The sequence below is a fragment of the Caloenas nicobarica genome, chromosome 29, assembly GCF_036013445.1.
Source record: "Caloenas nicobarica isolate bCalNic1 chromosome 29, bCalNic1.hap1, whole genome shotgun sequence".
NCBI lineage: Eukaryota > Metazoa > Chordata > Aves > Columbiformes > Columbidae > Caloenas > Caloenas nicobarica.
This window is the reverse complement of record NC_088273.1, coordinates 746,439-767,854: the sequence shown is the minus strand read 5'-3', so window position 1 is coordinate 767,854 and position 21,416 is coordinate 746,439. Positions and strand designations below refer to the sequence as shown.

Below are 21,416 nucleotides of genomic sequence, written 5' to 3'. Positions count from 1 at the left end.
TGAGTTGGGGACATTTGGGGACATTGGGGGACGTTATGGGGTCGTATGGGGTCATTGAGGCCATGGGGACGTGGGGACATTGGAATGGAAGGGATGTTGGGTCTCCATTGTTTTAATGTCCACCATGGTGGATAACGTCTTCAGGTTCTTAACCATGAGTTGGGGACGTTTGGGGACGTTGGGGGACGTTATGGGGTCGTATGGGGTCATTGAGGCCATGGGGACGTTGGAATGGAAGGGACATTGGGTCTCCATTGTTTTAATGTCCACCATGGTGGCCAACGTCTTCGGGTTCTTAACCATGAGTTGGGGACATTTGGGGACATTGGGGGACCTTATGGGGTCATTGAGGCCATGGGGACGTTGGAATGGAAGGGACGTTGGGTCTCCATTGTTTTAATGTCCACCATGGTGGCCAACGTCTTCGGGTTCTTAACCATGAGTTGGGGACATTTGGGGACGTTATGAGGTTGTATGGGGTCATTGAGGCCATGGGGCCATGGGGACGTTGGAATGGAAGGGACGTTGGGTCTCCATTGTTTTAATGTCCACCATGGTGGATAACGTCTTCAGGTTCTTAACCATGAGTTGGGGACGTTTGGGGACATTGGGGGACGTTATGAGGTTGTATGGGGTCATTGAGGCCATGGGGACGTGGGGACATTGGAATGGAAGGGATGTTGGGTCTCCATTGTTTTAATGTCCACCATGGTGGCCAACGTCTTCGGGTTCTTAACCATGAGTTGGGGACATTTGGGGACATTGGGGGACCTTATGGGGTCATTGAGGCCATGGGGACGTTGGAATGGAAGGGACGTTGGGTCTCCATTGTTTTAATGTCCACCATGGTGGCCAACGTCTTCGGGTTCTTAACCATGAGTTGGGGACATTTGGGGACATTGGGGGACCTTATGGGGTCATTGAGGCCATGGGGACGTTGGAATGGAAGGGACGTTGGGTCTCCATTGTTTTAATGTCCACCATGGTGGCCAACGTCTTCGGGTTCTTAACCATGAGTTGGGGACGTTTGGGGACATTGGGGGACCTTATGGGGTCATTGAGGCCATGGGGACATTGGAATGGAAGGGACGTTGGGTCTCCATTGTTTTAATGTCCACCATGGTGGACAACATCTTCAGGTTCTTAACCATGAGTTGGGGACGTTTGGGGACATTGGGGGACGTTATGAGGTTGTATGGGGTCATTGAGGCCATGGGGACGTGGGGACATTGGAATGGAAGGGACGTTGGGTCTCCATTGTTTTAATGTCCACCATGGTGGCCAACGTCTTCGGGTTCTTAACCATGAGTTGGGGACATTTGGGGACATTGGGGGACCTTATGGGGTCATTGAGGCCATGGGGACGTTGGAATGGAAGGGACGTTGGGTCTCCATTGTTTTAATGTCCACCATGGTGGACAATGTCTTCGGGTTCTTAACCATGAGTTGGGGACATTTGGGGACGTTGGGGGACGTTATGAGGTTGTATGGGGTCATTGGGGTCATGGGGACGTGGGGACATTGGAATGGAAGGGACATTGGGGGACACTGAGTCTCCATTGGCTTGATGTCCATCATGGTGGCCAATGTCTTTGGGTTCTTAACCATGAGTTGGGGACGTTTGGGGACATTGGGGGACGTTATGAGGTCGTATGGGGTCGTTGGGGCCATGGGGACGTGGCGGAGACTTGGGGACTTGGTGACCCGGAGGGGACACGGGATGGGAGAAGATCCACGTCCATCATGGTGGCCAATGTCTTGACGCTCTTCAGTGTGAGTTGGGGACATTTGGGGACATTTGGGGACATTTGGGGACACTTGGGGGGGACTTGGGGACATGGAGGTATGGGGACACTGGGGACATGGCAGGTGTCGGGGACATGGGGGGACATGGGTGACATCTGTGTCCCCCGCTGTCCCCGTCCCAGCTGTTCGGGTCCCCTCCCGGATGCCTGGGTCCCTCCCGGACGCCTGGGTCCCCCCCCCCCCCGTTACCCACAATCCCTGGCGGCGGCAGCCAAAGGGCCGGGATTAGCGGGGATTGGGGACAGGGGGGAGGGGCGGGCGGGACGGGTCACCCCCCCGTGTGTGGCCACTGTCACCCCCTGTCCCCACGTCCCCCTGTCCCCCTGTCCCCACGTCCCCATGTCCCCATGTCCCCATATCCCCACATCCCCATGTCCCCACATCCCCATGTCCCCACGTCCCCCTGTCCCCCTGTCCCCATATCCCCATGTCCCCCTGTCCCCACGTCCCCATGTCCCCATGTCCCCATATCCCCACATCCCCATGTCCCCCTGTCCCCATATCCCCCTGTCCCCCTGTCCCCCTGTCCCCCTGTCCCCACGTCCCCGTGTCCCCCTGTCCCCCTGTCCCCCCGTCCCCCTGGCACCCTGGCCCCACGTCCCCCTGTCCCCCTGTCCCCATGTCCCCCTGTCCCCACGTCCCCGTGTCCCCCTGTCCCCCTGTCCCCCCGTCCCCCTGGCACCCTGGCCCCACGTCCCCATGTCCCCCTGTCCCCATGTCCCCCTGTCCCCATGTCCCCATATCCCCCTGTCCCCCTGTCCCCCTGTCCCCACGTCCCCCTGTCCCCCTGTCCCCATATCCCCCTGTCCCCCTGTCCCCATGTCCCCATGTCCCCATATCCCCACATCCCCATGTCCCCACATCCCCATGTCCCCACGTCCCCCTGTCCCCCTGTCCCCATATCCCCATGTCCCCCTGTCCCCACGTCCCCATGTCCCCATGTCCCCATATCCCCACATCCCCATGTCCCCACATCCCCATGTCCCCACGTCCCCATGTCCCCCTGTCCCCCTGTCCCCATGTCCCCACATCCCCATGTCCCCACGTCCCCCTGTCCCCCTGTCCCCCTGTCCCCATGTCCCCATGTCCCCATATCCCCCTGTCCCCACATCCCCACATCCCCATGTCCCCCTGTCCCCATATCCCCCTGTCCCCCTGTCCCCCCATCCCCCTGTCCCCCTGTCCCCCTGTCCCCACGTCCCCGTGTCCCCCTGTCCCCCTGTCCCCCCGTCCCCCTGGCACCCTGGCCCCACGTCCCCCTGTCCCCCTGTCCCCATGTCCCCCTGTCCCCACGTCCCCGTGTCCCCCTGTCCCCCCGTCCCCGTGTCCCCCTGTCCCCCTGTCCCCCCGTCCCCCTGGCACCCTGGCCCCACGTCCCCATGTCCCCCTGTCCCCATGTCCCCCTGTCCCCATGTCCCCATATCCCCCTGTCCCCCTGTCCCCATGTCCCCCTGTCCCCCTGTCCCCATGTTCCCCTGTCCCCATATCCCCATGTCTCCATGTCCCCAATGCCCCCAATGACCCAATTGTCCCCAATGACCCCAATGACCCAATTGTCCCCAATTGTCCCCAATGCCCCCAATGACCCAATTGTCTCCAATTGTCCCCAATGACCCCAATGTCCCAATTGACCCCAATGACCCCAATGTCCCAATTGCCCCAATGTCCCCAATGTCCCAATTGCCCCAATGCCCCCAATGCCCCCAATGACCCCAATGTCCCAATTGATCCCAATGACCCCATTGTCCCCAATGACCCCAATGACCCCATTGTCCCCAATGACCCCATTGTCCCAATTGCCCCAATTGTCCCCAATGTCCCCAATGACCCCAATGTCCCAATTGACCCCAATGTCCCAATTGACCCCAATGACCCCATTGTCCCCAATGACCCCATTGTCCCCAATTGCCCCGATGACCCCATTGTCCCAATTGCCCCAATTGTCCCCAATGATCCCAAAGACCCCAATGTCCCCAATGACCCCAATGTCCCAATTGCCCCAATGACCCCGTTGTCCCCAATGACCCCAATGACCCCATTGTCCCCAATGACCCCATTGTCCCCAATGACCCCAATGACCCCATTGTCCCCAATGTCCCCATTGTCCCCAATGACCCCATTGTCCCCAATGACCCCAATGACCCCAATGACCCCAATGTCCCAATTGCCCCAATGACCCCATTGTCCCCAATGACCCCATTGTCCCCAATTGCCCCAATGACCCCAATGTCCCAATTGCCCCAATGACCCCATTGTCCCCAATAACCCCATTGTCCCCAATGACCCCATTGTCCCAATTGCCCCAATTGTCCCCAATGTCCCCAATGACCCAATTGTCCCAATTGCCCCAATTGTCCCCAATGTCCCCAATGACCCCAATGTCCCAATTGCCCCAATGACCCAATTGTCCCAATTGCCCCAATTGTCCCCAATGTCCCCAATGACCCCAATGTCCCAATTGTCCCAATTGCCCCAATTGTCCCCAATGTCCCCAATGACCCCAATGTCCCAATTGACCCCAATGTCCCAATTGACCCCAATGACCCCATTGTCCCCAATGACCCCAATGTCCCAACTGACCCCAATGACCCCATTGTCCCCAATTGCCCCAATGTCCCCAATGACCCCAATGTCCCAACTGACCCCAGTGACCCCATTGTCCCCAATGACCCCATTGTCCCCAATGTCCCCAATGACCCCAATGTCCCAACTGACCCCAATGACCCCATTGTCCCCAATTGCCCCAATGTCCCCAATGCCCCCATTGTCCCCAACGCCCCATTTGCCCCAGTTGACCCCAACGTCCCGATTGACCCCAACTGTCCCCAGATCCCCCAGATCAGCTACGCCTCCACGGCCCCCGAGCTGAGCGACCCGCGGCGCTACGAGTTCTTCTCGCGGGTGGTGCCCCCCGACTCGTGCCAGGCGCGGGCCATGGTGGGCGTCGTGCGGGCCCTGGGCTGGAGCTACGTGGCCACCGTGGCCTCCGAGGGCAGCTACGGAGAGAGCGGCGTCGAGGCCTTCGTGCAGAGCTCCCGCGAGGCCGGTGGGGGCGCTGGGGGGCGCTGGGGGGCACTGGGAGGGACTGGGAGGCACTGGGAGGCACTGGGAGGCATTGGGATAGACTGGGAGGGAGTGGGAGGCACTGGGAGGGACTGGGAGGCACTGGAATAGACTGGGAGGGACTGGGAGGCACTGGGAGTGGGAGGCACTGGGATAGACTGGGAGGGAGTGGGAGGCACTGGGAGGCACTGGGAGGCACTGGGAGGGACTGGGAGTGGGAGGCGCTGGGATAGACTGGGAGAGTGGGAGGCACTGGGAGGGACTGGGAGGCACTGGGAGGGACTGGGAGGCATTGGGAGTGGGAGGCACTGGGATAGACTGGGAGGGAGTGAGAGGCACTGGGAGGCACTGGGAGGGACTGGAAGGCACTGGGATAGACTGGGAGGGAGTGGGAGGCACTGGGAGGGACTGGGAGGGAGTGGGAGGCACTGGGATAGACTGGGAGGCACTGGGAGGGAGTGGGAGGCACTTGGACTGGGAGGCACTGGGATAGACTGGGAGGCACTGGGAGGCACTGGGAGGAACTGGGAGGGAGTGGGAGACACTTGGACTGGGAGGCACTGGGATAGACTGGGAGGGAGTGGGAGGCACTGGGAGGAACTGGGAGTGGGAGGCGCTGGGATAGACTGGGAGAGTGGGAGGCACTGGGAGGCACTGGGAGGGACTGGGAGGCACTGGGATAGACTGGGAGGGAGTGGGAGGCACTGGGATAGACTGGGAGAGTGGGAGGCACTGGGATAGACTGGGAGGCACTGGGAGGGAGTGGGAGGCACTTGGACTGGGAGGCACTGGGATAGACTGGGAGGGACTGGGAGGCACTGGGAGTGAATGGGAGGGAGTGGGATTGGGAGACACTGGGAGGGAGTGGGAGGCACTGGGAGGCACATGGAGTGGGAGGCACTGGGATAGACTGGGGGGAACTGGGAGGCACTGGGAGGGAGTGGGAGGCACTGGGAGGGACTGGGAGGAACTGGGAGTGGGAGGCGCTGGGATAGACTGGGAGGGAGTGGGAGGCACTGGGAGGCACTGGGAGGCACTTGGAGTGGGATGCGCTGGGATAGACTGGGAGAGTGGGAGGCACTGGGAGGCACTGGGAGGAACTGGGAGGAACTGGGAGGCACTGGGATAGACTGGGAGGCACTGGGAGGCACTGGGAGGGACTGGGAGGAAGCGGGAGGCGCTGGGAAGAACTGGAAGAGAGTGGGAGGCACTGGGAGGGACTGGGGGGAACTGGGAGGCACTGGGAGGTTGTGGGAGGCACTGGGAGGGACTGGGAGGCACTGGGAGGTTGTGGGAGGCACTGGGAGGGACTGGGAGGCACTGGGAGGGAGTGGGAGGCACTGGGAGGCACTGGGAGGGACTGGGGGGAACTGGGAGGCACTGGGAGGTTGTGGGAGGCACTGGGAGGGACTGGGAGGCACTGGGAGGGACTGGGAGGCACTGGCAGGCACTGGGATAGACTGGGAGGGACTGGGAGGCACTGGGGGGCACTGGGATAGGCTGGGAGGGAGCGGGAGGCACTGGGAGGCACTGGGAGGGACTGGGATGGAGTTGGAGTGACTGGGAGGCACTGGGAGGGAGTGGGAAGCACTGGGATGGACTGGGAGGCACTGGGGGGCACTGGGAGGCACTGGGAGGGAGTGGGAGGGACTGGGAGGCACTGGGATAGACTGGGAGGGAGTGGGAGGCACTGGGATAGACTGGGAGACACTGGGAGGCACCGGGAGGGACTGGGTTGGACTGGGAGGCACTGGGATAGACTGGGAGGGACTGGGTTGGACTGGGAGGCACTGGGATAGACTGGGAGGCACTGGGAGGCACTGGGAGGAACTGGGAGGGAGTGGGAGACACTTGGACTGGGAGGCACTGGGATAGACTGGGAGGGAGTGGGAGGCACTGGGAGGAACTGGGAGTGGGAGGCGCTGGGATAGACTGGGAGAGTGGGAGGCACTGGGAGGCACTGGGAGGGACTGGGAGGCACTGGGATAGACTGGGAGGGAGTGGGAGGCACTGGGATAGACTGGGAGAGTGGGAGGCACTGGGATAGACTGGGAGGCACTGGGAGGGAGTGGGAGGCACTTGGACTGGGAGGCACTGGGATAGACTGGGAGGGACTGGGAGGCACTGGGAGTGAATGGGAGGGAGTGGGATTGGGAGACACTGGGAGGGAGTGGGAGGCACTGGGAGGCACATGGAGTGGGAGGCACTGGGATAGACTGGGGGGAACTGGGAGGCACTGGGAGGGAGTGGGAGGCACTGGGAGGGACTGGGAGGAACTGGGAGTGGGAGGCGCTGGGATAGACTGGGAGGGAGTGGGAGGCACTGGGAGGCACTGGGAGGCACTTGGAGTGGGATGCGCTGGGATAGACTGGGAGAGTGGGAGGCACTGGGAGGCACTGGGAGGAACTGGGAGGAACTGGGAGGCACTGGGATAGACTGGGAGGCACTGGGAGGCACTGGGAGGGACTGGGAGGAAGCGGGAGGCGCTGGGAAGAACTGGAAGAGAGTGGGAGGCACTGGGAGGGACTGGGGGGAACTGGGAGGCACTGGGAGGTTGTGGGAGGCACTGGGAGGGACTGGGAGGCACTGGGAGGTTGTGGGAGGCACTGGGAGGGACTGGGAGGCACTGGGAGGGAGTGGGAGGCACTGGGAGGCACTGGGAGGGACTGGGGGGAACTGGGAGGCACTGGGAGGTTGTGGGAGGCACTGGGAGGGACTGGGAGGCACTGGGAGGGACTGGGAGGCACTGGCAGGCACTGGGATAGACTGGGAGGGACTGGGAGGCACTGGGGGGCACTGGGATAGGCTGGGAGGGAGCGGGAGGCACTGGGAGGCACTGGGAGGGACTGGGATGGAGTTGGAGTGACTGGGAGGCACTGGGAGGGAGTGGGAAGCACTGGGATGGACTGGGAGGCACTGGGGGGCACTGGGAGGCACTGGGAGGGAGTGGGAGGGACTGGGAGGCACTGGGATAGACTGGGAGGGAGTGGGAGGCACTGGGATAGACTGGGAGACACTGGGAGGCACCGGGAGGGACTGGGTTGGACTGGGAGGCACTGGGATAGACTGGGAGGGACTGGGTTGGACTGGGAGGCACTGGGATAGACTGGGAGGGAGTGGGAGGCACTGGGAGGGAGGAATCTGCACCGAGACTTAAGAGAAATCGCACTGGGAGAGGGGCGTAACAGCTCAGCGTGAGACCAGTAAGGCACTGGGTTATACTGGGAGGGGCACGGGGGTAGACTGGGAGCCACTGGGAGGGACTGGGATGAACTGGGAGGCACTGGGAGCGGGGACGCTGTTGACCCCTCGTCTCCCACAGCTTCATAACCGGGGTCTATGGGGCCGGTACTGGCGTATACTGGTTTATACTGGTTTTTCCTGGTTTATACTGGTTTGTACTGGTTTGTACTGGTTTATACTGGTGCAGGTGGGCTCTGCATTGCCCAGTCCATCAAGATCCCGCGGGAACCGGCGCCCGAGGAATTCGCCAAAGTTGTGGGGCGGCTGATGGAGACGTCGACGGCGCGGGGGGTGGTGCTGTTCGCCAACGAGGACGACATCCGGTACGGACCAGTATAGACCAGTATAAACCAGTATGGACCAGTATAGAGCAGTATGGATGAGTACAGAGCAGTATAAGCCAGTACCGACCAGTATAGACCAGTACAGGAGATGTTGACGGCGCGGGGGTGGTGCTGTTCGCCAACGAGGACGACATCCGGTACGGACCAGTATAGACCAGTATAAACCAGTATGGACCAGTATAGAGCAGTATGGACGAGTACAGAGCAGTATAAACCAGTACCGACCAGTATAGACCAGTACAGGAGATGTTGACGGCGCGGGGGTGGTGCTGTTCTCCAACAAGCATGACATCCAGTACAGACCAGTATAAACCAGTATAGACCAGTATGGACCAGTATAGAGCAGTATGGATGAGTACAGAGCAGTATAAACCAGTACAGACCAGTATAGACCAGTACAGGAGATGTTGACGGCACGGGGGTGATGCTGTTCGCCAACGAGGACGACATCCGGTACGGACCAGTATAGACCAGTATAAACCAGTATGGACCAGTATAGAGCAGTATGGATGAGTACAGAGCAGTATAAGCCAGTACCGACCAGTATAGACCAGTACAGGAGATGTTGACGGCGCGGGGGTGGTGCTGTTCGCCAACGAGGACGACATCCGGTACGGACCAGTATAGACCAGTATAAACCAGTATGGACCAGTATAGAGCAGTATGGACGAGTACAGAGCAGTATAAACCAGTACCGACCAGTATAGACCAGTACAGGAGATGTTGACGGCACGGGGGTGGTGCTGTTCGCCAACGAGGACGACATCCGGTACGGACCAGCATAGACCAGTATAAACCAGTATGGACCAGTATAGAGCAGTATGGACGAGTACAGAGCAGTATAAACCAGTACAGACCAGTATAGACCAGTACAGGAGATGTTGACGGCGCAGGGGGTGGTGCTGTTCGCCAACAAGGATGACATCCGGTACGGACCAGTATAGACCAGTATAAACCAGTATGGACCAGTATAGAGCAGTATGGACGAGTACAGAGCAGTATAAACCAGTACCGACCAGTATAGACCAGTACAGGAGATGTTGACAGCACGGGGGTGGTGCTGTTCGCCAACAAGCATGACATCCAGTACAGACCAGTATAAACCAGTATAGACCAGTATGGACTGCTATAGAGCAGTACAGACCAGTATAGACCAGACAGACCAGTCTCCACCCGGTCCATCCCAGTAGCCCCCAGTGCATCCCATTCCTTCCCAGTCCTTCCCAGTCCCTCCCAGTATGGTCTCCAGCCCTTCCCAGTACATCCCAGTATGGTCTCCAGTCCCTCCCAGTCCTTCCCAGTACATCCCAGTATGGTCTCCAGTGCCTCCCAGTCCCTCCCATTTGACCCCAGTCCCCTCCCAATCCCTCCCAGTACATCCCAGTATGGTCTCCAGTCCCTCCCAGTCCTTCCCAGTCCCTCCCTGTATGGTCTTCAGTCCCTCCCAGTCCCTCCCATTTGACCCCAGTCCCTCCCAATCCCTCCCAGTACATCCCAGTATGGTCTTCAGTCCCTCCCAGTCCCTCCCATTTGATCCCAGTCCCCTCCCAATCCCTCCCAGTACATCCCAGTATGGTCTCCAGTCCCTCCCAGTCTCTCCCAGTCCCTCCCTGTATGGTCTTCAGTCCCTCCCAGTATGGTCTCCAGTCCCTCCCAGTACATCCCAGTATGGTCTCCAGTCCCTCCCAGTACATCCCAGTACATCCCAGTATGGTCTCCAGTCCTTCCCAGTCCCCTCCCAGTCCCTCCCAGTACATCCCAGTATGGTCTCCAGTCCCTCCCAGTACATCCCAGTACATCCCAGTATGGTCTCCAGTCCTTTCCAGTCCCCTCCCAGTCCCTCCCAGTACATCCCAGTATGGTCTCCATTCCCTCCCAGTCCCTCCCAGTCCCTCCCAGTACATCCCAGTATGGTCTCCAGTCCCTCCCAGTACATCCCAGTACATCCCAGTATGGTCTCCAGTCCCTCCCAGTCCCTCCCAGTCCCTCCCAGTATGGTCTCCAGTCCCTCCCAGTCCCTCCCAGTCCCTCCCAGTATGGTCTCTAGTCCCTCCCAATCCCTCCCATTTGATCCCAGTTCCTCCCAGTATGGTCTCCAGTCTCTCCCAGTACATCCCAGTATGGTCTCCAGTCCCTCCCAGTCCCTCCCAGTCCCTCCCAGTATGGTCTCCAGTCCCTCCCAGTCCCCTCCCAGTACATCCCAGTATGGTCTCCAGTCCCTCCCAATCCCTCCCAGTCCCTCCCAGTATGGTCTCCAGTCCCTCCCAGTCCCTCCCAGTACATCCCAGTATGGTCTCCAGTCCCTCCCAATCCCTCCCATTTGATCCCAGTCCCTCCCAGTATGGTCTCCAGTCCCTCCCAGTACATCCCAGTATGGTCTCCAGTCCCTCCCAGTCCCTCCCAGTCCCTCCCAGTATGGTCTCCAGTCCCGCCCAATCCCTCCCAGTCCCTCCCAGTATGGTCTCCAGTCCCTCCCAGTACATCCCAGTATGGTCTCCAGTCCCTCCCAGTACATCCCAGTATGGTCTCCAGTCCCTCCCAGTCCCTCCCAGTCCCTCCCAGTATGGTCTCCAGTCCCTCCCAGTACATCCCAGTATGGTCTCCAGTCCCTCCCAATCCCTCCCAGTCCCTCCCAGTATGGTCTCCAGTCCCTCCCAATCCCTCCCATTTGATCCCAGTCCCTCCCAGTATGGTCTCCAGTCTCTCCCAGTACATCCCAGTATGGTCTCCAGTCCCTCCCAGTCCCTCCCAGTACATCCCAGTATGGTCTCCAGTCCCTCCCAATCCCTCCCAGTCCCTCCCAGTATGGTCTCCAGTCCCTCCCAGTCCCTCCCAGTACATCCCAGTATGGTCTCCAGTCCCTCCCAATCCCTCCCAGTCCCTCCCAGTATGGTCTCCAGTCCCTCCCAGTCCCTCCCAGTACATCCCAGTATGGTCTCCAGTCCCTCCCAGTCCCTCCCAGTACATCCCAGTATGGTCTCCAGTCCCTCCCAGTCCCTCCCAGTACATCCCAGTATGGTCTCCAGTCCCTCCCAATCCCTCCCAGTACATCCCAGTATGGTCTCCAGTCCCTCCCAATCCCTCCCAGTACATCCCAGTATGGTCTCCAGTCCCCCCCACCTCCTTCCCAGCCCCTCCCAGTTGATCCCACTCCCCTCCCAGTACATCCCAGTGCTCCCAGTAACCCCAGTTTCCCCAGTACAGCCGCCTCCTGGAGGCCGTGGCTGCCGCCAACCTCTCGGGCCATTTCGCGTGGGTCGGCTCCGATAGTTGGGGGGCGAAACCGGGACCAGTTGTGGGGCTGGAGGAGGCGGCGCGGGGGGCGATCACCATCCTACCCAAGCGCCTCAGCGTCCCCGGTGAGTCCCGCTATGGGGCAGCCCCATAGATCTATGGGGCAGAGTCACGGATCTGTGGGGCAGCCCCATAGATTGACCCATAAGGGCTTCAGAGGGGCACATGTGGGTCGGGAGGGGTGGGGAGAGGGTCCCATACTCCTTCTGGGTCAGCTGGTTATGGGGCCAGACCCACAGATCTATGGGGTGGAGACACCTGCTATGGGGCAGCCCCATAGATTGACCCATAGAACCCTTGGGGGGGGGTCCCAATAAGCCCCAAATGGATGGGGGGAGGGTGTTGTGTCACCATCCCGTGTCACCCTCTATGGGGCCAGACCCATAGATCTATGGGGCAGCCCCATAGATTGACCCATAGCGCCCTCCTGGGGGTCCCAGGAGGCCCCAAATGGGTGGGGGGACGATCCCGTCTCCCTTTCGGGTCACCCGCTATGGGTCGCCCCACGGATCTCTGGGTCGCCCCACGGATCTATGGGTCAGCCCCACGGATCTATGGGGCCGCCCCCCCAGGTTTCGACGACTACTTCACGTCGCGCTCGTTGGAGAACAACCGGCGCAACCTCTGGTTCCACGAGTTCTGGGAGGAGGATTTCAACTGCCGCCTGCCCCATAGCGATGTGGGGCAGCCCCACGGCGGCCCCGCCGGCCCCGTCCGCAAATGCACGGGTGAGTCCCCACGGATTCGCCCGGGGGTGGCCCCACAACTTATGGGGCACTTATGGGTCCCTGAGCCCCAACTTATGGGTCTCTGCCCCACAAGTGTGGGGCAGAACCGTCTTCAATTCACCCCTATGGCCCATTTAGGCCTCACTCATGTCTCCCACATCAACCCTTGGGTGCCCCCCACCCTATATAATTGGAACTTATGGGTCCCGCCCCACACTTATGGGTCCCTTATGTGTCCCTGGACCCCAACCCCTTGATCCTTGCCCCACAAGTGTGGGGCAGAACCGTCTTCAATTCACCCCTATGGCCCATTTAGGCCTCACTCATGTCTCCCACATCAACCCTTGGGTGCCCCCCCACCCTATATAATTGGAACTTATGGGTCCCACCCCACACTTATGGGTCCCTTATGTGTCCCTGGACCCCAACCTATTGATCCTTGCCCCATAAGTGTGGGGCAGAACCGTCTTCAATTCACCCCTATGGCCTATTTAGGCCTCACTCATGTCTCCCACATCAACCCTTGGGTGCCCCCCACCCTATATAATTGGAACTTATGGGTCCCACCCCACACTTATGGGTCCCTTATGTGTCCCTGGACCCCAACCAATGAATTTGTGCCCCATAAGTGTGGGGCAGAACCTCCCTTAACTCATCCCAATGGCCCATTTAGGCCTCACTCATGTCTCCCACATCAACCCTTGGGTGCCCCCCACCCTATATAATTGGAACTTATGGGTCCCACCCCACACTTATGGGTCCCTTATGTGTCCCTGGAGCCCAACCAATGAATCTGTGCCCCACAAGTGTGGGGCAGAACCTCCCTTGACTCATCCCAATGGCCCGTTTAGGCCTCGCTCATGTCTCCTACATCAACCCATGGGTGCCCCCCACCCTATTTATTTGGAACTTATGGGTCCCACCCCACACTTATGGGTCCCTTATGTGTCCCTGGAGCCCAACCTATTGATCCTTGCCCCACAAGTGTGGGGCAGAACCTCCCTTAACTCATCCCAATGGCCAATTTAGGCCTCACTCATGTCTCCCACATCAACCCATGGGTGCCCCCCACCCTATATAATTGGAACCTATGGGTCCCACCCCACACTTATGGGTCCCTTATGCGTCCCTGGACCCCAACCAATGAGTCCTTGCCCCACAAGTGTGGGGCAGAACCGTCTTCAATTCACCCCTATGGCCCATTTAGGCCTCACTCATGTCTCCCACATCAACCCTTGGGTGCCCCCCACCCTATATAATTGGAACTTATGGGTCCCACCCCACACTTATGGGTCCCTTATGCGTCCCTGGACCCCAACCAATGAGTCCTTGCCCCACAAGTGTGGGGCAGAACCTCCCTTAACTCATCCCAATGGCCCATTTAGGCCTCACTCATGTCTCCCACATCAACCCTTGGGTGTCCCCCCACCCTATATTATTGGAACTTATGGGTCCCACCCCACACTTATGGGTCTCTTATGTGTCCCTGGACCCCAACCAATGAGTCCTTGCCCCACAAGTGTGGGGCAGAACCTCCCTTAACTCATCCCAATGGCCCGTTTAGGCCTCGCTCATGTCTCCTACATCAACCCCACCCTATTGAATCGCCACCCGCGCGTCCCCCCCCCTAAATTTACGGGTCCCCCATCAACTTGTGGGTCCCGCCCCACACTTACGGGTCCCCGTGGGGCCAGGCCGGGAGCGGATCGGGCGCGACTCGCCCTACGCGCAAGAGGGGAAGGTCCAGTTCGTCATCGACGCCGTGTTGGCCATGGCCCACGGGCTGCACAGTCTGATGGGGGAGGCCTGTCCCGGGGGGGGTCTCTGCCCCAAAATGGACCCCCCCGATGGCCGGAGGCTCCTCCAGCACATCCGCAGAGTGGCCTTCAACGGTACTGGGGATACTGGGATAAACTGGGAGGGACTGGGAGGCTCTGGGAGCCACCGGGAGGGGAGAAACAGGCCGCTGGGATGGACTGGGATGGACTGGGGGGGGATTGGGAGGGGACTGGGGGGCTCTGGGAGGGGGTTGGGGGGGGCTATGGGGCACTGGGAGGCACAGGAGGCCATACTGGGTTATACTGGGTTCTACTGGGTTATACTGGGTTATACTGGGAGGAGTGGGAGGGCATAGTGGGGCATACTGGGATAGACTGGGATGGACTGGGGGGGATTGGGAGGGGACTGGGGGGCTGTGGGAGGGGGTTGGGGGGGTCTATGGGGCACTGGGAGACACAGGAGGCCGTACTGGGTTATACTGGGTTCTACTGGGTTATACTGGGAGGAGTGGGAGGGCATAGTGGGGCATACTGGGATGGACTGGGATGGACTGGGGGGGATTGGGAGGGGACTGGGGGGCTCTGGGAGGGGGTTGGGGGGGCTATGGGGCACTGGGAGACATAGGAGGCCATACTGGGTTATACTGGGTTATACTGGGTTATACTGGGAGGAGTGGGAGGGCATAGTGGGGCATACTGGGATAGACTGGGATGGACTGGGGGGGATTGGGAAGGGACTGGGGGGCTCTGGGAGGGGCTTGGGGGGGGCTATGGGGCACTGGGAGACACAGGAGGCCGTACTGGGTTATACTGGGTTATACTGGGTTATACTGGGAGGAGCAGGAGGGCATAGTGGGGCATACTGGGATAGACTGGGATGGACTGGGGGGGATTGGGAGGGGACTGGGGGGCTGTGGGAGGGGGTTGGGGGGGGCTATGGGGCACTGGGAGACACAGGAGGCCATACTGGGTTATACTGGGTTATACTGGGTTATACTGGGAGGAGCGGGAGGGCATAGTGGGGCATACTGGGATGGACTGGGTTGGACTGGGGGGGATTGGGAGGGGACTGGGGGGCTCTGGGAGGGGCTTGGGGGGGGGCTATGGGGCACTGGGAGACACAGGAGGCCATACTGGGTTATACTGGGTTATACTGGGTTATACTGGGTTATACTGGGAGGAGTGGGAGGGCATAGTGGGGCATACTGGGATAGACTGGGGGGGATTGGGAGGGGACTGGGAGGCTCTGGGAGGGGGTAGGGGGGGGCTATGGGGCACTGGGAGACACAGGAGGCCATACTGGGTTATACTGGGTTATACTGGGTTATACTGGGAGGAGCAGGGGGGCATACTGGGATAGACTGGGATGGACTGGGGGGGATTGGGAGGGGACTGGGGGGCTCTGGGAGGGGGTAGGGGGGGGCTATGGGGCACTGGGAGACACAGGAGGCCATACTGGGTTATACTGGGTTATACTGGTGCACAGGCAGCACGGGGGTGCTGGTACTGGGGTGGGCACTGAGCCTTACCGCGTGGCGCCAGTGGTTCTTAGCGGTTTATACTGGTTTACACTGGTTCATCGTGGCTTTTCGCGCTTGTTTCGGGTTTTCCCGGGCCATACTGGTTTATACTGGTTTATACTGGTGGCAGGCAGCGCGGGGACGCCGGTGACGTTCAACGAGAACGGGGACGCCCCCGGGCGCTACGACATCTTCCAGTTCCAGGGCGGCAACGGCAGCGGCTCCTACCGGGCGGTGGGGCAGTGGGTGGAGGGGCTGCGGCTCTGGGTGAGACTGGGAGCACTGGGATATACTGGGAGGGACTGGGAGAGGGACTGGGAGGTAGTGGGAGAGGGACTGGGGGGACTGGGAGCATTGGGAGACACTGGGAGAGGGACTGGGAGCACTGGGAGGGAGTGGGAGGGGGACTAGGGGACTGGGAGGGACTGGGAGCACTGGGATGTAATGGGAAGGGCTGGGAGGGACTGGGAGGGCAACTGGGTGCACTGGGAGGGGACTGGGAGGGACTGGGAGAGGGACTGGGGGGACTGGGAGGGGACTGGGGGGGACTGGAAGAGCCCTGGGGCAACTGGAAGCATTGGGAGGGACTGGGAGGGGGACTGGGGCAACCAGGAGGGGACTGGGAGCACTGGGAGGGGACTGGGAGGGACTGGAAGAGCCCTGGGACGACTGGGAGGGCAACCGAGAGGGACTGGGGTAACTGGGAGCTCCCTGGGGCAACTGGTGGAGACCTTAATGGGCAACTGGTGGGACTCCAGTGGTCAACTGGGACCTTAATGGTCAACTGGGACCCACCATGGCCAACTGGGATCTCCCTTGGCCAACTGGTGGGACCTTCATGGTCAACTGGGACCCACCATGGTCAACTGGGACCTCCACAGTCAACTGGTGGGACCCCAGTTGTCAACTGGGACCCACCAGGGTCAACTGGTGTGACCTCAATGGGCAATTGGTGGGACCCCAGTGGTCAGCTGGGTGTCCCCATGGTCAATCGGTGTGACCTCCATGGTCAACTGGGACTTCCATAGTCAACTGGTGGGACCTTCGTGGTCAACTGGGACCTCCATAGCCAACTGGTGGGACCCCCCAGTCAACTGGTGGGACTTTCATGGTCAACTGGGACCTCCATAGTCAACTGGTGGGACCCCCCAGTCAACTGGTGGGACTTTCATGGTCAACTGGGACCTCCATAGTCAACTGGTGGGACCCTCCAGTCAACTGGTGGGACCCCAGTGGTCAACTGGTGGGACCTTCATGGTCAACTGGGACCTCCATAGCCAACTGGTGGGACCCCCCAGTCAACTGGTGGGACTTTCATGGTCAACTGGGACCTCCATAGTCAACTGGTGGGACCCTCCAGTCAACTGGTGGGACCCCAGTGGTCAACTGGTGGGACTTTCATGGTCAACTGGGATCTCAATGGTCAACTGGTGGGACCCAATGGTGAACCAGGACCTCAATGGTCAACTGGTGGCACCTCCGTGGTCAACCGTGATCTCAATGGTCAACTGGTGGGACCCCAGTGGTCAACTGGTGGGACCCCCATGGTCAACCGTGATCTCAATGGTCAACTGGTGGGACCCCCCGGTCAACTGGTGGGACCCCCATGGTCAACCGTGATCTCAATGGTCAACTGGTGGCACCCTCACAGTCACCTGGGACTTCCGCAGTCAACCGGTGGGCGCGTCCTCCCCGTGGGCGCGTCCTCACCCCCCGCCCCTTCTCCCGCAGGCCGAATCGCTGGACTGGGGCACCAACAGCTCGTCCCCTCCGCCCTCGGTCTGCAGCCTCCCCTGCGGCCGCGGCGAGAAGAAGACGCCGGTCAAGGGCGTTCCGTGCTGCTGGCACTGCGAGGCCTGCAGGGGTTACCTGTACCGGGCCGACGTCCACACCTGCCAGCCCTGCCCCGCCCACCTGCGCCCCACCCCCGACCACACCTCCTGCCGCCCCACCCCCGTCCTGCGCCTGCGCTGGGGGGACCCCTTGGCCGCCGTCCCCTTGGCCTTGGCCACCTTGGGCCTGGTGGCCACGGCCGTGGTGCTGGTGACGTTCGTGCGGCACCACGAGACGCCCATCGTGAAGGCGTCCGGGCGGGAGCTGAGCTACGTGCTGCTGGTGGGGATCGCCCTGGTCTACGGGATCACGTTCGTCATGGTGGCCGAGCCCGGCGTGGGGGTGTGCGCCCTGCGGAGGCTCTTCCTGGGGGCGGGGATGACGCTGAGCTACGCGGCGCTGCTCACCAAGACCAACCGCATCTACCGCATCTTCGAGCAGGGTGAGGGGAGCGGGGGTTGCGGCGGGAGGGCGGGGGGTGGTTGGGGGGTAAAGGTTCGGTTTGGGGGGCAAAAGTTGGGTTCGAAGGTCGAAACTTGGGTCTGAAGACCAAAAGTTGAGTCGGAAGGTCCAAAGTTGGGTTGGAAGGTTGGGAGTTGGGTTGGAAGGGTCAAAAGTTGGGTTTGACGGTCGAAAGTTGGGTTGCAAGGGTCAAAAGTTGGGTTTGAGGGTCAAAAGTTGGGTTTGAGGGTCAAAAGTTGGGTTTGAAGACCAAAAGTTGAGTTCGAAGGTCCAAAGTTGGGTTGGAAGATCAAACGTTGGGTTGGAAGGGTCAAAAGTTGGGTTTGATGGCCAAAAGTTGGGTTTGAGGGACAAAAGTTGGGTTTGATGGTCAAAAGTTGGGTTTGATGGTCAAAAGTTGGGTTTGAGGGTCGAAAGTTGGGTTTGAAGACCAAAAGTTGAGTTTGATGGTCAAAAGTTCAGTTCGAAGGTCCAAAGTTGGGTTGGAAGGTCAAACATTGGGTTGAAAGGGTCAAAAGTTGGGTTTGAGGGACAAAAGTTGGGTCTGAAGACCAGAAGTTGAGTTTGAAGGTCAAAAGTTGGGTTTGATGGTCAAACATTGGGTTTGAGGGTCAAAAGTTGGGTTGGAAGGGTCAAAAGTTGGGTTTGAAGGTCAAAAGTTGGGTTTGATGGTCCAAAGTTGGGTTTGAGGGTCGAAAGTTGAGTTTGAAGGGTCAAAAGTTGTGTTTGAAGGTCCAAAGTTGTGTTGGAAGGGTCAAAAGTTGAGTTTGAGGGACAAAAGTTGGGTCTAAAGACCAAAAGTTGAGTTTGAAGGGTCAAAAATTGGGTTTGATGGTCAAGAGTTGGGTTTGGGGGCCAAAAGTTGGGTTTGATGGTCAAAAGTTGAGTTTGGGGGACAAAAGTTGGGTCTAAAGACCAAAAGTTGAGTTTGAAGGGTCAAAAGTTGGGTTTGATGGTCAAGAGTTGGGTTTGGGGGCCAAAAGTTGGGTTTGATGGTCAAAAGTTGAGTTTGGGGGACAAAAGTTGGGTCTAAAGACCAAAAGTTGAGTTTGAAGGGTCAAAAGTTGGGTTTGATGGTCAAGAGTTGGGTTTGGGGGCCAAAAGTTGGGTTTGATGGTCAAAAGTTGAGTTTGGGGGACAAAAGTTGGGTCTGGAGACCACAAGCTGAGCTTGGCAGCCCAAAGTCGGCTTTGCTGGCCGTAGGATGAGGTCCCACCAACCCCACGTTCACCTCCGCCAAGCCCAGAACCGTCTTCCACCCCCCGCAGGCAAACGCTCGGTGACGCCGCCCCGCTTCATCAGCCCCACGTCCCAACTGGTCATCACCTTCACCTTGAGCGGCCTCCAACTGGTGGCCGTGGCCCTTTGGCTCCTCCTCCGCCCACCCCACGCCCTCATCGACTACGACATGGGCCGGACCCCCGACCCCGAGGACGCCCGGGGGGTCCTGCGCTGCGACATGGCCGAAGGGGGGACCTTGGCCTGCTTGGCCTACGCTCTCCTGCTCATGGTCACCTGCACCGTCTACGCCGTCAAGGCCCGAGGGGTCCCCGAGACCTTCAACGAGGCCAAACCCATCGGCTTCGCCATGTACACGACCTGCGTGGTCTGGTTGGCCTTCGGGCCCATCTTCTTCGGGGCCGCTCGCTCGGCCGAGAGGGTGAGGGGACGTCGTGGGGACAACCAGGAGGTTTGGGGAGGTGCGGGAGGTCAGAGGTGGGAAGGAGATGGGGGGACGTGGGGGACACGGGAGGTTGGGGACACCCGGGAGATGGAGATTTGGGGACAACCAGGAGGTTTGGGGACACCCCAGAAATGGAGATTTGGGGACAACCAGGAGGTTTGGGGACACCCCAGAAATGGAGATTTGGGGGCAACCAGGAGGGTTGGGGACACCCCAGAAATGGAGATTTGGGGGCAACCAGGAGGTTTGGGGACACCCCAGAAATGGAGATTTGGGGACAACCAGGAGGGTTGGGGACACCCCAGAAATGGAGATTTGGGGACAACCAGGAGGTTTGGGGACACCCCAGAAATGGAGATTTGGGGACAACCAGGAGGTTTGGGGACACCCCAGAAATGGAGATTTGGGGACAACCAGGAGGTTTGGGGACACCCAGGAGGTTGGAGGTTTGGGGGGACCCAAGAGTTTGGGGGAACTTGGGGACTTTGGGGGACACCAGGAGGTTGGGGACACCCCAGAAATGAAGATTTGGGGACAACCAGGAGGTTTGGGGACACCCAGGAGATGGAGGATATGGGAAGACCCAAGAGTTCGGGGGGACTTGGGGACTTTGGGGGACACCAGGAGGTTGGGGACACCCCAGAAATGGAGATTTGGGGACAACCAGGAGGTTTGGGGACACCCAGGAGATGGGGGATATGGGAGGACCCAAGAGTTTGGGGGGACTTGGGGACTTTGGGGGACACCAGGAGGTTGGGGACACCCAGATATGGTGGAGGTGACACCTTGGGGACACCATGATGTTGGGGATGCCCCAGAAATGGAGATTTGGGGACATCAGGAGGTTGGGGACACCCCAGAAATGGGGATTTGGGGACACCAGGAGGTTAGGGAAACACCCAAGAAATGGAGATTTGGGGACACCAGGAGGTTGGGGACACCCAAGAAATGGGGATTTGGGGACACCAGGAGGTTGGGGACACCCAAGAAATGGAGATTTGGGGACACCAGGATGTTGGGGACACCCAAGAAATGGGGATTTGGGGACACCGGGATGTTGGGGACACCCCAGAAATGGGGATTTGGGGACACCGGGATGTTTGGGACACCCAAGAAATGGAGATTTGGGGACACCAGGATGTTGGGGACACCCAAGAAATGGGGATTTGGGGACACCAGAAGGTTGGGGACACCCAAGAAATGGGGATTTGGGGACACCGGGATGTTTGGGACACCCAAGAAATGGGGATTTGGGGACATGAGGAGGTTGGGGACACCCAAGAGATCCCAGTGGTTGGGACCTTGGGGCACCCCAAGAGTTTTGGGGGGGAACTTGGGGACTTCGGGGGACACCAAGAGGTTGTGGACACCCCGAGATGGTGGAGGTGACACCTTGGGGACCCCCCCGCGTTGTCCCCGTCCCCAGGTCCACGTCCAAACGGCCACGCTGACGGTGTCCATGACGCTCTCGGCCTCCGTCCCCCTTGGGCTCCTCTACGCCCCCAAAGTTTATGTCATCCTGCTGCACCCCGAACGCAACCAACCCCGGCGGCCCCGCAACGACCCCGCCCCCTAGGGGACCCAGGCGTCCGGGGGGACCCAGGCGTCCGGGAGAGCGCCCTACCCCCAGCCCCCAAATCGCTGTTGTAATAAAAGTGTTT

General features: G+C 59.9%; 1 protein-coding gene across 3 annotated transcripts in view; it reads left to right on the top strand.

Moving 5' to 3' along the window:
* LOC135999728 (metabotropic glutamate receptor 6-like) overlaps positions 1 to 21,416 on the top strand; it is a 33,562-nt gene extending 12,146 nt beyond the window's left edge. For 2 of the 3 annotated variants that reach the window (XM_065653286.1, XM_065653285.1), the window contains exons 3-11: positions 4,636 to 4,852; positions 8,300 to 8,435; positions 11,661 to 11,815; positions 12,323 to 12,478; positions 14,173 to 14,370; positions 15,907 to 16,043; positions 17,508 to 18,051; positions 19,340 to 19,731; positions 21,182 to 21,416. In XM_065653286.1, the coding sequence (XP_065509358.1) occupies positions 4,636 to 4,852; positions 8,300 to 8,435; positions 11,661 to 11,815; positions 12,323 to 12,478; positions 14,173 to 14,370; positions 15,907 to 16,043; positions 17,508 to 18,051; positions 19,340 to 19,731; positions 21,182 to 21,331 (2,085 nt within the window). In that variant the 3' untranslated portion in view covers positions 21,332 to 21,416. Of the gene's footprint in view, positions 1 to 4,635; positions 4,853 to 8,299; positions 8,436 to 11,660; positions 11,816 to 12,322; positions 12,479 to 14,172; positions 14,371 to 15,906; positions 16,044 to 17,507; positions 18,052 to 19,339; positions 19,732 to 21,181 lie in introns of those variants that run through there. The other variant, XM_065653287.1, reaches the window with a different exon arrangement.